The sequence below is a fragment of the Vigna unguiculata genome, chromosome 10 (assembly GCF_004118075.2).
Source record: "Vigna unguiculata cultivar IT97K-499-35 chromosome 10, ASM411807v1, whole genome shotgun sequence".
NCBI lineage: Eukaryota > Viridiplantae > Streptophyta > Magnoliopsida > Fabales > Fabaceae > Vigna > Vigna unguiculata.
Window position 1 is genome coordinate 14873272 of NC_040288.1, and position 16358 is coordinate 14889629.

General features: G+C 35.0%; 1 protein-coding gene across 1 annotated transcript; it reads right to left on the reverse strand.

Annotated features, from left to right (window-relative positions):
* Nucleotides 1-1691: 1691 nt before the first annotated feature.
* Nucleotides 1692-3421, reverse strand: LOC114167640 (UDP-glycosyltransferase 73C3-like). The gene has a single exon (XM_028052754.1). The coding sequence runs from the start codon at nucleotides 3327-3329 to the stop codon at nucleotides 1854-1856; it is 1476 nt and encodes a 491-aa protein (XP_027908555.1). The 5' UTR covers nucleotides 3330-3421; the 3' UTR covers nucleotides 1692-1853.
* Nucleotides 3422-16358: the final 12937 nt, after the last annotated feature.

Genomic DNA, 16358 nt, shown 5'->3' on the forward strand with positions numbered 1-16358 from the left:
CAAGATAGTAGTGCAGAGAGAAATTGAATCGATTTCACTATTTGGGTAAATTGAAGCAATTCGTACCTCTCCTCCTCGATGGTGTGGCAGTGACAGCGAAAGAGCTCCTCCTCGATAATCGGTGCTTCCACTACCCACGACAACGTCCCTCCATGACAAAACTCAAACTTCCGCTACCCACGAGCTTCCGCAACGAGACTTAGGCAACGAACCTCACGGCAAATGACTATGGAAGGCAGCCATGGCTCCGATTGGTCTCGCTGGCGAGTAGAGATGGCACGGTAGTTGATTGGCATAGTGGGCAGTGGGTTTCGTTTTCGTGGGCACGACGAGAACAGAGAAGAGAGAACTGAGAAGAGAATTGGAAAATAAAATTGGGAAGAGGGAATCCCAATTCTTAATTCTGATTTCATCAACGATATTACCGACGGTAAATCTGTTAGAGTACTAAAAGAAAGACATTACCGACAACCCAGATCCGTCGATAAATGAACAAGTGAACATCCGTCCGTCGGTAAACACATCCAACAATTTCATCCTGTACATTATCGACGGACGTTGTCCATCAGTAAATTCAACATATGCATCTGTCGGTAATTGATCATTATCGACGGATCGTAATCCGTCGGAACTTCTTCATCGGTAATTAGCATTTTTCTGGTAGTGCAAATTTTAGTAATCTCTTTAGATTGATAATTAGAGTAATACGCTATACTTCATTAAGAGGCATAGAGATTTTGTTTAAACTGATGCTACTAACTAGGTTTAACAACAAAATTGACTGAGTGAAAATAGATCACATGCCTCACACTCTATTCTTGACTCTTGTCTTAACTATACTTTTAGACTAGAAATGCAGGATAACACACTTGTTGTATCTACGAGAACGTATGACCTACTAGAACTATCCATGTTGGCGTAAAACCATACAACTCAAAAGGCATAATAAGAGCACTTAAAGGTCTTGAGTACTTAAAGAATTATCATGCAACAAGTTTGGTGATGAGTTTGAACTCAAAATATACAGACATGATTTTTTTTTTTTTTGTGATCAACTTATTTTATTTTGGCATGATTAGTAATGCTTCATGGAAATCTAAAATATTGAGAAGTTGTTTCATTCAATTGTAAATTCATTTAAATAATTATGTTGCAAATTGTGAGATGTTAATAAAGATTTAGAGGTAAGGGAAAGACTTACCCTTACATTCTTTGCTTTCCAAAGAAAGAAAATGAGGACCTAAATTGTAACAATGTGATTAGTTTACCTTCGTGCTAGGTTGACTCAAGTTTAGGTTAAGTTGAGTTGAGATGTATCATGTTCAAGAGAGTTGGACTAATACTATCTCAAGTCAAGTTCTATAAGGCAGGGTACAACTCAAGTTAAATCCAAGTTAATTTGGACCAAGACACTAGGTCATTACAATGTCAAACTAGATTTGGTTAATCACCCGTGTAAAATTGAGACGAATCTACCTAAATTTAGGTCAAACCGAATTAACCTAAATCTAGATCAAATCAAATTTACCTTGACCTTACTACATAGAAAAAATCAAATTCTTATTTTTAGGTGAAAATTTAAATTTTTTAATTTTGTAAAATCTAATTAATCTAACAAAATTTTAAGTTTTTTCAAAAATTTTTTAACCACATATTTTATCATAAAATATTTTAAATTCTCTAAAAAAAAATTATCCTCTTAAATCTCTTGTCGTAACACAAAATATAAAAGTTTTCAGTTACATCATGATCTAATGGAGTGGAACATACTTTATTCATTGGTGCTAAAACTCTAGGAAGGAATGAAACATACGACGAGTAGCAATCTTTTTTCTCCAAATGAGAAAGATGGTTTATGCATCTCTCTGGCTTTGTTGCATGACATCTTGGATAAGGAGTGTCACATTGGAGTGAGAAGATCCACCTTGTTCTACGGCTTTCTTCGCCATATCTGCAAGTTCTTTAACCCTTTCTCTGATTTTTTCACTTTCCCCAGTCTCGTCCATCAACTCATTAATAGCTCTCTCAACATCTTCTTTCTTCACCAAAACGCCCGTTTCCTCTTCTTCACCCCATTCCACAGGAACCTCCACCCCAACCTTCACTCCCACTCTTAATATTTGCACAATAAGTTTCTCATTCAGAAACTGGTCCCCAAATAAAGGCCATGTAACCATTGGCACACCAGCACATATTGCTTCCAAAGTTGAGTTCCAACCACAGTGAGTCAAAAACCCTCCAATTGCAGGGTGTGACAGAATTAGTACCTGAGGTGCCCAACCATGAATCACAAGACTTCGACCTTTGGTCCTTTCCTCAAACCCCTCTTCCTTCATCCACTTCTCCACTTCCTCTAGGTTACTCCCTTCTCTGATAACCCAAATGAAGGGTCTATTTGAGGTCTCCAAGGCCAAACCAAGCTCTATCAACTGCTGTGGAGTTATATTACACATGCTTCCAAGGCATGCATAGATCACACTCCCTGGCTTCTGCAAACCAAGCCACTTCATGCAAAAATGTTCATCAATTGAAGCCTTGTTCCCTCTCTCAGCCTTGTCTAATTCATCCCTGTTGCTGAGTGAAACAGGACCAATACACCACACTCTACCCTTTCTGGACTTCTTGTAAGCACTGGCATAATCCGGTTCCAACTCTTCAAACGAATTCATTACCACCCCATAAGAAACCCCTTCAGCTGCACCTGTTCTGGCATAATACTGTCTCCATCCAGCATCTGTTTTCTGCGCTGGAAGCTGTGCTTTGGTCATCTCCACTTTGTCAGGTAAACCAGGCAAAACGAAGTACTCAGTGTTCGACTTTATGCCTGAGAGAACTCTGGAGACTCCCAGGCTGTACATACAGAAGAGACTGAAGCAACTTTGTCCCAAGAAAGAGATCCTGGGGATGTTGAATCTGGTAGCAATATTGGCTGTGTAATGCAAACACATGTCTGAAACTATGCAGCTTGGTGGGGGCGTTAAATCTTCCAAGAGTTTCTCTACTTGTTCCTTTTGGGTGTTGCTGTTAGCAGCATTGAAGAAATCCAAGCCAGTGCCTAATGAAGGTAACATGTCAAGATTCTCACACCCTTCTGGCAATCCAGCTTCTTGATATGGGAATTGGATTTCAAGTAGTTTGATTTGAGACCCTGAATCGATGGAACGGGCGAAAGTTGCTTTGAAACGTGATGCGTTTTGGAGTGTGGTGACCACCGTCACAGTGACACCCTGCTCGGCCAGAATTTTCGCTATGTCCATCATGGGGATCATGTGCCCCTGGGACATCAGAGGAAACAAGACAAAGTTGAGGTTTGAATTTTGGGATGACATTTTGTGAATGTTTTATGGAAATGCGGTGGTTGTTATAGATTGAACTTGTATGAAATGCTGAGAATGGATTTATTTATAAACACCTTTGTGTGACTTTATCGGTGACGAAGCTGCCTTAAGTTTGAGATAAAAATAAAAATTGATGCGACTACACTGGCCAATTTGTATAGGAAAAGTTGTAGCCACGTGACAACTTTCTTAAAGATATAACAATATTTATTAGTATTTTAAATATTAATATTTGAAGATTTTTTTGCTAATATCAATGTAATGTCTCGGTGCTTTAATATAATATAGTAAGTAAGAGAGAGAAGAAAATAATGACAAGCGGTCGTCACATGTTTATCCGAGTGGACTCAAGTAGCGTCGTTTGAATTCGACATTGCTATTACCAATTATTATTTTTTAGTGTAATGATAATTATATATCTTAATTTTATTTATATCTATTATATATTTATTTTTTAATTTATTTCTTCTTATTATATTATATTTATAACTTTATGTATATTAAACGTTGATGTACTTTTCTAATATCCATATTTTTCTATTTTTAATTAAAATTTTAAAGGAATATATATATATATATATATATATATATATATATATATTTGTGTGTGTATATAAAATTATATTTAAAAAAAAAGACAGTGAAAAAGTATTCTCATTATAACATACTTATGTCTTGAAGACCGACTATCTTGAACGCAAAAGGAAAAGAGAAATGTGGAAGCAAACTCATAACAACGTAAAAGGGAAGCAAAGAATTAAATATTGATACCAATATGTGCCAAGATAAGTAACATACAAATATTTCCTGATAAAGTATTATATTACGGAAAAAGTATTTAATTATGTTTTACGTAATTTATAAATTTTGATATTTTAATTAAGTTGTATTAAAAAAGGTTTTGATTGACTATTAAAATATGTTTTATTTTTGCGTAAGTATCTTATTATTTAATTTTAGCATTAACATAATAATATGTCATTAGCTTTATTTTAGGTTTAAATATTCGTTTAATTCTCATTTTTTTTCCAAAACTAAAGTTAGGTTTCACATTTTTATTAGTTCTAATTGGGTCTATATATTTTATTTTAAAATGTGTAACAATAAATCATTTTCGGTAGTATTATAATAACAACATTAAGTATGTATCATGTCATGTACTTCTCTCTTGGTCTTTTAATTTTTTTAATTTTTACTTTTTTATTTTTTAAAAAATAAATATTTTTTTCATGTGTCACATTATTATCGTGCCATGTAAGGCTCAATTATTTTCTGCTCTTATTTTTAAGGGTTGTCCCTAATCGGTTGGGTCTAAAGGCTGACCCATAGGGTGCTAAGACCCCTAAAGCAGCCAAGTCCCTTATTCTGCACTTTCTTGCCAAAATCAGTGCTCTCACTCTTCCCTTTTCTCTCCATAGAAGCTCTGCTAGAGTTTGGGTCTTACCCTTCTTCGCGTTAGCTCAACTCCATTCTTTAGTCCATGTAAGTTGATTCTCCACCGTACCATTTTCATTCACAGCTTTGTCATTATGATTCTAACTAGGGTTCACCATAGTAACCCATTTTGAATCTATTCCACTATTTTGCAACTCGTGAATATGCTCCGTGGTCGGTAGTACTCACTTGCTTGGGTGTCGGGATATTCTGCTAGCTTTTCCCAGGTAAGAGAAGCTAGAGTTTATGTTTTTAAAGTTATTTTGCCAATTTTTGGTCTGTTTGTATGGTTGTGATGCTTAAATGAGGTTGTTGGTCGAATAAAAATGTGTGGTGTGTGATGAGTGCGCATTTTTGCCCTCATTCAGTGTTTAATTTTGGGTATTTAATTGAATTTGTGTGTTTAAAGATTGATTTAATTGGGATTTCCTATAATTGGGTTTATTGAGCATGAGATACAAAAACATGTTAAAAATAGCTTTTTAGTTGCATAAATGTTCTTTGGATATTTTGAGGTGTGTTAGTGCAGCTGCAGCTAAGTTAAACTCATGGAGGTGTGCAAATAAATTGATTAAAGCTTCATGACACCTTAAAGATAAATCCAAGAATAAGAAATTATCAAAAGCAAAAAAATTCAAGCCAAGCAATGCATGAAGACGGCAAGAAAAACTTGAAAAAGTGAAGAAGTTTGGCTAAACCAAGAAGAGAGGAACAAAAAAATTGGACCTTGCAGTTTTCTTTATCTTTATGATAGAAGATAATTTGGGAAAAATATATCTTTAGATATTTTATTTGATATTTTTAAATAATTATCTTATTTAATTATATCATAAAATATTAAAAGATATTAACTACCAAATCTTTTTAAATATGACAAGATCTTCTGGAATCTTTTTAGATCCATAACAAATAAATATATCTTGAAGATATTGGATTATTTAGAAGATAATTTGAGGAGATTGCAAAGGGTTGATTTGGAAAATTAATACAAATATTAATTGGTGATAATTTATCATATATCTTTAAGTAATTAATTAATTTAATTATATTAGATATTGATATTATCAACCAACTATATTTGTCAAATAGTCTATATCTCTCCAAATATTTTTAAATATTTATATTTATCTTTATTTTAAAAGATATTTGAGAGATTTTAGCAACAGAAAAGCCCGGTTTAATTCCTATATAAAGAGACCAAGGGAGAAGCAGAAAAAAAGCTCGACACTTCAGAATTTAGGAACCCTTAGGGGTACCTAATTTCTTTCTCTCTCTTTTCTTCTCTCCTTTCTTCTATTATTTTTATTTTGTATTTCATGGATTGCTAAACTTCTTGAGTTGATTCCATTGTAATTTCATTATGGATTTTGAGGTTAGAATGAATTAATTTCTTTGTTCTTTTTATTATTGTTGAGGTTTTAATTCATCTATGTCTTTTATCTTTGAATCTCGTAAAAAGTAATGATTTTAAATCTATATGCATGTTGATCATATGAGTTCAAGGGTTTTTAAATTTAATTGAGACTTTACTTTGATTTTATTTAGAAACTTTCATGTGATTAAATGAGTGTTTACCAATAATCAAGACTTTACTTTGGTTAAAGGTATTTACTCTAATGAAAATTAATCGAGACTTTACTTTGATTAATTAAGCTTTTTATTTGGTGAGGCGATAAAAGAATAGACATGATTAGGCATAGTAAAATTTGATTGAGACTGTACTTTGATTGAATTTACTAAGGATAATCTAAAAGTTCTCACTTTTAATTGAGACTGTACTTTGGTTAAAAGTGAGAACACCAACAAATTAATTGAGACTTTACATTGATTAATTTGCAAATCTACAATAATAATTAATTGAGCAATAATCTTTAGATAACCGATGATGAATCTATTTTGAAAAAACAATGGAATCAATCTATTTTCTTTACTATTGTTTTTATTTCTTTTTATCTTTTAAATTTTATTTCTATCTTTGTTTATCTTAATTCCCTATATTTTTTTATTTTATTTGACTAACCGCTTTGTATAGTTTTATAAGAACTAATTTGTTAAAAATCAATTCCGTGTTCGTTGGGAGACGACTTTGGGTTACTTTACCCTTTCTATTTTGTTGACTACTTTCTTAACAATACTGGAGTTGTTATAGATAAGTAGTATTAATTTGAACGCGTCAACGACAGCGTTATCAGTGTGCGAGTATGTTTGATTAATGTTGCGCTACTCTTTTTTTCTACGCTGCACACTTTTCGTAAAATGAAAGTTCCTACCACGTTGATCGTTGGATCAAGCTGAAATTTTGATAGCTGATCCTTAACACATAGTTCTTAACCTTGACCGGTCGGATCTTGAATCCGAGCTCTTTAGTGAGATCAGTTTGTATCGCAAGGTTATAGTAGTTTGATTGTTGACAACACTACACACTTTTCGTAAAATGAAGTTTCCTACTTCGTTAACCGTTGGATCGAGCTGATATTTTAACAACGCATCCTTAACACATAGTTGTTGACTTTTGACTGGTTGGATCTTGAATTGGAGCTCGGTAGCGAGAGCTATTTTTATCGCAAGATCATTGTAGTTTGGTTGTTGACAGCATTGACCTTTGTTGCTTGTTTGGTGCATAACTTTCTTTATAGTTATTCAATTAAGTTGGTTCTTGTTTCATTTGGTTCTTGATTCAATCATATTTAATTTGAATATAAATACAAAATTTGTGGAGCTTTACACACGCTGCAATTTTATTTCTAAAATCCCAAAATCGTTTGCATAATGTGTTGTTAAGTTGGATTGTTATGTTAAAGCATGAGATGAGTGAATATGTATGAATAAAATGGCTTATGGGTTGATAATGATGAGTTTGGCATGATCTTGGCATGGGATGAGTATGGGATGGTTGGTTATAAATGTGATATGGAATTGGTATGAGCAATAATGTGATATTGATTGATGGAGTATGATGTTGGTATGTTAGGACTTAATTCAACAATAGTTTCGTAGTGGTGCCTCATTTGGTCAGGCGTAATTCCATGAATCTCTAGGTGAGATCTCATAGTGGTGTCTCATTTGGTCAGGACGTAATTCCATGACCCTTGTTAGTGGGAGTTCATGGTAGTGCCTCATTTATATAATTTAGTAAGGATTCAAGGTAAGGATTGCATCCTGACGCTTTAAAAAGTCAGTTAGCATCCGTTGAATTTGACTAATTATATTTGTCCGGATGAGTCGTATCTTGAGTCTTAGTGTATTGTGTGCATGTCATAACATGATTGGTTGACATATGCATTTTGGATTATGAAAGTCTATGTAACTGTATGATAAACTATTTTCTACTCTAGCTTACCCTTTGCTTGTTTGATTGTTATATGTGTGGTCTTCTCTTTTTGTGATGATCATCAATTTATTGATGTGAGCAAATACGAGAAATCCTCGTGGTCAACAGGGAAATAGTGATTCCGCTACATAGCTCTGAGTTGGATTCCGCTTTTGTGTCTTCCTTTAGGGCCATGGCCCATGTATTGCCTTGCTTTTGCACTTCGTTTTGTAAACTGTCAACCCTTACACTATTTTGTTACTGTCATCGTAGTGTGCCTAAATTTCTATTCCGGTTTCTTTTGGATAACTATAAGGAGTAGTGTCTATACTCCAGGCCTTTGCTTCTAATATTATTCTGTGGGACATTTCCTTTAATTAGGGCTATTAATTAAATAGGGTGTTACATGCCACGTGTCAAGTCAATATGGTGGCACATGTCAAGCTATTATCGAAATCTCAATTTTCTCACTCTATTTTTTATTTTGATTTCATTTCAGTCTCATTTTGTTTTAAAAATTTACAATTTCATCTCGTTAAACCAAATTTAACTTTTATATAAATGTTATAATGATATTTTTATTAAAAGTGATATTTTTATTACATATATCTAACAATATTAAGTTTATTTAAATTTGTATTTTACATTAAACTTTTTTAAATTATATTTTAAAATTTTAAATATATAGATTCATAAATTTATATTTCAAATATTTCTATAACATTATATATCAATAATTTTTATACAAATATTAGAGTTGGTTGAAAAGTAACAAGCTTTATAAATTCAAATGTAAAATTTTAAAATAATTTTATAACAAGTTAAAATAAATATATTTAAAATTTTAAAACAAAATATAAACAAAGTTTAATATAAAATATAAATTTAAATGAACTTAGTATTGTTAAAATATTTAATAAAAATATCAAATTTAGTAGAAATATCATTATAACATCTATATAAAAGTTAAATTTGTTCTCAATTTAGAGGGGTGAAATTAAAAAATTAAAAAAAAATTATGTTTAACATAGGGACCAAACTGAGATTTAGAAAATGACTTGATATTTGTGACCATATTGACCTAACATATGGCACAATATTGACTTGACACGTGACACGATACTGATATGACACATGGTATAAATATTTTTTTTTAAATTAAAAAAAAATTAGAATTAAAAAAACAAAAAAAAACGAAGAGTTGACACGTAACATACTTACGCTGTTAGGACTAAACTAACGGAAATGACTTAATTGTTACACATTTTAAAAAATATAGACCTAATTGAGACTAATAAAAATATAGGGACCTATTTGAGATTTTAGTATAAAAACTAAATTAAAATTAATAAAAAATATTTCTGCAAGTTTGGACGATCTTCACCCAATGATCTCTTATTGGTTAGACATACACTTTAGTTGTTGTCACCGCTCAGATGGTACTTGCAAAAGGTATTTTGACTTTCAAGTAAAGTTGAGTTCAAGTTAGGTATTAAAAAATGCAAGAGTAACCAACCAAATTCATTACCTGGACCACCTATTTATACTTTTTGAATTGGGCTTTTACTTTTTCTATTGACCTAATCATGGTCCAATCTCAGTATCGTGGTGTTCTTTCCCTTATGAATGGTCAAGATTTGATGGGATTAAATGGTAATTTTAAGAAGACAAATTTTTGCACTATTATGTGGGTGAATTCATGGTGTAAATTGGGTTACTCTTCTTATCGTCTTACAATTTTGTGATAATGTGGTGTAGGCAATGGTTATAATTGTTTTTTTTAATGAAATTGTGATTTTTGTAGAGAAGGAGGCTATTGGGAGGTAACTTGATTGGATTCAATTATAACTTTGTCATGTTGAATTGTGTGGTCAAATGAGATGGAAAATAAATTTACGTGGAGCATGTTGGTTTTACGTGTAATGGAAGTGATTTTTATGATTATGAATTTGGCATGTGAGCATTGGAAAATTCTACATAAATTCTATTAAAAGAAAGATTATGGGATTGATGCAAGAGAGAATTGAGATATTTTATGTTTTATTGGAATATGGTATTGAATTCGAGTTGATTACTATTTGGGATGGAATTTTGATCAATTTTGGGTGAAGGGGGCATGAAGTGAATATGGTCCAGTATTATTCTATTTTTTAGGCAAAGTGAGCATGTATATATGGGTGCTCTTTTTTACAGTTGAAGTAGATGGTGTGTACTTGCACATTAAGATATTAGTATAAGAATTCCCATGATGGGTACGTGTTTCAAGATTCATAGGAATGATATGAGATGGTTGGTAAGCTTTGTGAATGTTTTGGATGTTTGGTATGTGTGAAAGAAGTACGTTATTCATTAAAAAATATTGTTTTTTGGTATTTTCACGTAATAGCGGCCATTGGGCGCTAATTTCCTACTGAAGGGCACCAGGTCTCGAGTTTTTTGACGTCGGGCGCTAGCTACTGGGCACCCGATGCCACTTATTTTTCTAGAGTGTGCAGTTTTTATAATTGCGTTCCTTGATTTGTTAACCGTTTGATTTATCTAAAATTTTAACAGTTGGTCCGTAAGATGTTGTTCGTTAGTTTGAACGGTGTAATCTTAGTTTAGAGCTATGTAATTGGAAATATATGTTCGCATGATTGCTGGTTTTTCATTGGTGTATTGTGTTGATATTTTGTTATGATAAACTGTGATAGGTTTTGTTTGTAGTATATAGGATGTTGGCTATGATGAATGTGTATGTTAAGTATAATGATGAGGATTGTATGATGTCAATGCTTTGTGATACATGTGATGATGAGCCCTTGATGTGCTTGTGTGTTTATTGATCATGCATGCAGACAATCGTATGATTGTTGACTGATGTGTGATCGTGATGAGGTAGTGTATACTTGGATATGAATGTTTTGGAAGGTATCTCTATGTAAATTGTATTGGAGGTGCACTTCGCCAAGGCTCTCCATAGGATTAATGGGAAGTGGTACACTTCGTCGGGGCTCGATAAGAGTAATGAGAAGTAGTGCACTTCGCCAAGTTATGTGATCCCAACAAGGCTTATAGCTTGGGCAAACGCCTAGGCCCAAATCATGCTCAAGGCCTAATCCATGGCCCATATGAACCTCCAAGCCCAAGCCCATCAAGAGGCCCAATAACAAGGGACATGCTCAAAAAGATCCAATTGGGCTTCATTCAAGATGGCCCAAACCCACATAGGCTTCTCACACTCTTCAATGAGCCAAAGAAGATGTGAAGATTTGAAGAGGTGTATCAAAGAGCAATAGAATAACAATAAGATTGGCCCATTGTTTAGGCCTTGCTTTCAAGAATAATAAGTCAAACAATGTGTAGTTGAATTGCTAATTGGGCTTGACTAAGCCTAATAGGAGGGGTGGCCATGAGCTATCAAAAGTCCAAGGTGGACTAAGTGGAAATCAACACTCCTTCCTACACCTCATGGATCCAATTCATCCAAGGGTTAGGAATGCTTCCTCCTTTTCCAAGGCATCATCCAATGGCCAAGATCAAGCCTTCTTCTCCAAGCTAGCATCAAAGGCCAAGATGCTTTCTCCTTCTCATCCAAGGGTCGAGATTCCTCATGAGTAATGGCTTGAGTATAAAAGCCATAATTTTTTAGCATTGTATTCACTCTTGAAATTTCTAATAGAATGCTTGTGTTGAGATCACTCCACTCTTCTATTATTTTGAGAGCACCTAAGCTAGAGGTTTATAACATTTCCTCTAGCCACCTTCCGCTAGTCTAGTTCTCCTTTCACCATTCCAAATTTCATTGCTACAAGAGCCTTAAACACTTGTCTCCATGCCATTTTCCGCTGCCTATGGAGTTTCTACTAGCCACCACACATTGGAGTTCCATCAAATTGGTATCAAGAGCCACTCATGCTTGGAGTCTCCAGTCTAAGTAAGGTTCTCGGTCCATTCTTGTGTTTTTCTTGCAATTTCCGTGTTGTTCATCAATTTTTCATTGTGTTCTTTCATTTTTTGTGTTATTTTTCCATTGTCCTTAAGTTTTCTTCAAGTTTCCTTCAAATCAACCGAACATCTATGAGTCTACATGAATTCTATGGATTCAAATTATAGATCTCCATGATTTTTGGTTCACATTTGTTCTTAAGTTCCATTTATTTTTCCAGCAACATTTTCTTTGCTTCCTAGTGTGTGTTCTTCATTTTCATTCGGTGGTTTCCATTTATTTTCAATTTATCATCTTGTGTTTTGTCTTAAGTCATGTTTAAGTGCTTTGTTTCATCTCCATTTTCATACCATTTGCTATTTTCTGCATTTTCTTGATGAGAACAAAGTCCTACATCACACAGAAGAGCAATGAACATCAAAGTGATGTTTGTGGATGTGTAAGGCATGTTCTCACTATTTTTGATCCATTTCACCGATTGGATTCTTGCTTTTGTGTGTTCTAGATGTTCTTCTATGATTCATGCTTGATTCTAGATCATAATCAAGTTCATTCTACTTGAATTTCATAGAACATCTTCTCAATTTTCATGAGCAACTCTGCTCTAGTCTCTGTTTTCAGTTTTCACTGCACGCACACCTACTGTTTGTGATTTATCCTGAAGACATGGTTCGACCAAAATTTCTTATGATTTTTGAATCTTAAAGATATGAGATAAACGAAAATAACAAAAAATATTGTTGAGTACAAAAAATATGAAAAATGTGTGAAGTTGAGGCATCAATCAGCGTTTTCTGGACTGTCAGTTTCTGGAAAATTCATTTCCAGTGCTGTTTTGTGTGCGTTTTGCTGTGTTTTAAGTGATCTTTGTTGATATAATTCTTGGCTTAGGTGTGTGCTCTATATTGACTTGAGTTGCCTTATTTTCAAGTGGATTCTTCCATTCATTTGGCACTGCTGCAATAAGTACTATAAGCTTCATGTTTCAGCACTTCTTTTTTAGATTTTCTCTTCAATTCTAGTGCTATTCTAGGTTCCTTTTGCTTGTGCTAGCCTTTCATTCTTACTTTAATTTCTTGTTTGTCATTCCTTCATTACTCTTCGAGTCATGTTACATGTCCATTCACTTTGGTTTAGCACTTCTAATTAGCTTTTCTTGGTTTATTCTTTGCTTATTTTCAAGTGCATTGGCTCTCGGGTTTGGGATTTGATTTGGTGTTTGGTATGAATTTTAGCTTGGTTGCTATTCTTGTGGTAGCATCTTAGGTGGTGGATGTGAAGTAAACTTTTAGCTTTGTGCTTTCATTATAATTGCTTCCTCTCCCTCACCTTTGAGAGTTTTGATCCTACAACCTTTGAGAGTGTGTATGCTAACCATTTTATTTTGGCATAGTTTTCTTGCTGTTTTTCTTCACTATTTTGCAGCTGTTGGGTGCTGTTTTGGTGCTTTTTGAATGTCCAAATACTTGAGTGTGGTGTCACCAAATTTGCCACAATTGGTGCTCTAAGTTTTGGCCATCAACTAAGGCCTTAAAACTGCCATCAAGCTCTCAGAAACTCCTATTTTGGCAGCACCATTCAACACTTTCTTTTGCTTTGTTTCCATTGTAGTTTTGTGCTTTATTTTCTCTTCATCTTTTGGTCACTCATTTGGTGCAAATTGAAGTATCTTTGAGTGCAAAATATTTTGGTAAAATGGCCTCAAAAATTGAGTTTCTAAACTTGTTTTTGGCCATTCTTTTGGCATCCATTGTGCTTGCGGGATACTTCATTTTAGCACCTACTTTGTGTTCCAAATTTTAGTTGTTTTTTCTCATTGTAATTGTGGCCTACTTAGGTGTCTTGGGGAACCACAAGGTGTTCAATCCCATCTCCTAAGTAGAACCTTTCTCACCTATAGTGAAACTTTTTTAGTGGTAAGAGTGTTGAAAGTTCTAAGTGCTTTCTCACCTTGCCTTAGGCTGCATAGTTTAGATTCATGTTTTCATGTTGCATAGTGGCTTGATTTGTGAGACCAAAGTCTCTAAAATTTTGCCAATTAGGGGTCCGTTTTTAGTGTTAAATTTCTTTGAGTCTTGTTTGCTTGTTTTATGCTTAGTGACTCAAGTGATTCTATTTACTTAGCACTTAGACAATTGTGTGATCTTTGAAACGTTTTACAAGTGTATCTTGGCAAGGATTGGCCTTGGTATTTAAGAAGTCTTAAAGACTCACCTCGCCTAACTTGGAGGTCCACTTGTGATTGATTTCCTCTACCACACTTTGTTCAAGTTTCATAAGTTCATTCAATCACCATGAGTACATATTCTACATATAGTCCTAGGTTGCATAAGCATGGTAGTCATAAGTTGCATCATACATTTCATAGTGACATTCCATTCTTTGGGGAGGATATAGGACCAATATTGTAACATCCCTAGGGAATATTACTTAAAAATAAATAATAAAAGAAAATAATTATATTAATAGTCGTCTCGATAAGAATCCCAACGCGGGAATATTTAATTTCATGAAAACACGCGCCAAAACTTATATCATAATTAGTCAATGGTTACAAGTTCCCATTATTCGTGTTCATAATAAAAACTTAAAATAATACATGTAAGAGAAAATCCTAGCTCTAATCCCAGGCTAGCCCTCACTCCACCATCTGAACATCCTCAGCACCACCTGTATCAACATCTGCTCCCGTGTAACGAATTACACGATCATCGCCACACACAAACAGAAAGGGTGAGCTGAGAAAATAAAATAACAAGCATATAAAACACAAGATAAATCATATACCCATTTTATTCATTATATATAATTCTTGACCAAGACCTTAACCCCAAGACTTGTCAGTCTTCAAATCATACAATTGGTTAGCCTTGGACTCGGGAACATGATGCTCACACGAACCTGCCCGCTCGTGGTCCTGCCTCTACGAACCTCCCCGCTCGTAGTCCTACTCTACAGACCTGCCCGCCCGTAGTCCAACACATGTGATCCACCAGCCCCGTACCTCCCCGCACGTGGCATCTCTCAACATGAGCACGGAACATACGAACCTACCTCGCTCGTATCCCCACGTGAGAGTAACTGGATATGAACCTCCCCGCTCATATCATCACATGTCATCCACCATCCATGAACCTACCCGCTCATGGCACAACATCTCCCGATCCAAGCAAAGAATCATTGTTAATTAAAACAACACACCCAGAAAGCAAAGAACAGCAGTATTTTCGCCTGGCTTTGCCCACGCGCCGCCAGGCGAAATTGCTCCATACCGCCTGGCAGTATCCACTCACAGCCAGGCGCCAGCAACCCCCTTAGGCCACTATTTTCTCGTCACCGCCTGGCGGACCTCACCGTGCCGCCAGGCGCATCCCATACAGGGACCCCTAACGCTTATCCCACTGCCTGGCGCACCCACCCGTGCAGCCAAGCGCTGTATCAATAGTGAAACCCCTATGGTTTTTCTTTTAACAACTCAATTAGTCTAATTTGATAAGTGGCTCCATTCTAGGGTCCCGGATAAACTATTTTATAGAATGTACATTATGGTTAGTCTACAACTAACATAAGTATCAACACCTAAACTTTACCATAGTCACCCCTTTATACAAGTTTCTACTGTATATGAGCTTTGTTATAGTAAGGCAATTCATCCCTCTCTAAGGACACAGTCCACAATTTAATACCCTCAATTACACTCCAAGGTACATCCCGCTGCATTAAGCCAACCTTCCCTCTCAATCGGCTTAGAATTCTACCCCATAATTCCCATGCAATATGACATAACCAATTATCGCCACTCCTGGCTATCCCTTCAACCCTCTCCTAAAATATGTTTAGTCATAATCAGCCTTGGCTAGTCGCCATTTTCACCAATACCCTGCTTCCAGAAACCTGATATAGTAATTACAATTCTCCCCTCTCCCTTTTCTCCCTGATGCACAATCCAAGCCCTTAATTAGTTATACATCTACTCCTTACCACCCCTTAAATCAATCATCCCAGTATTCTATTCCTCCAATTTTCTATGTTGCCAAATTACCAATACTCTCACCTGCTCCAAATCTCTACCCTCAATTCCGCCACCAAGACCTCACGAAATAGCCCCCTACCTCGACATCGCCTGGCGGCGCCTTGCTTACCGCTTGGCGGAGTAACAGTGCCTGCACGAACCAAGCTTCTTTCACATCTATGACAGACTCCATCTTTTGTTCCAGTACTCAGTTCCACTACATCCATTCCCCCAGAAATGATCCCATCTCTATTAAGGACTAGTTTCCTGTTCTTAATTCAATGCATATAGACTCCTCGACCTTTACCCTCTTGAATTCTCCCAAATCGGTTTATT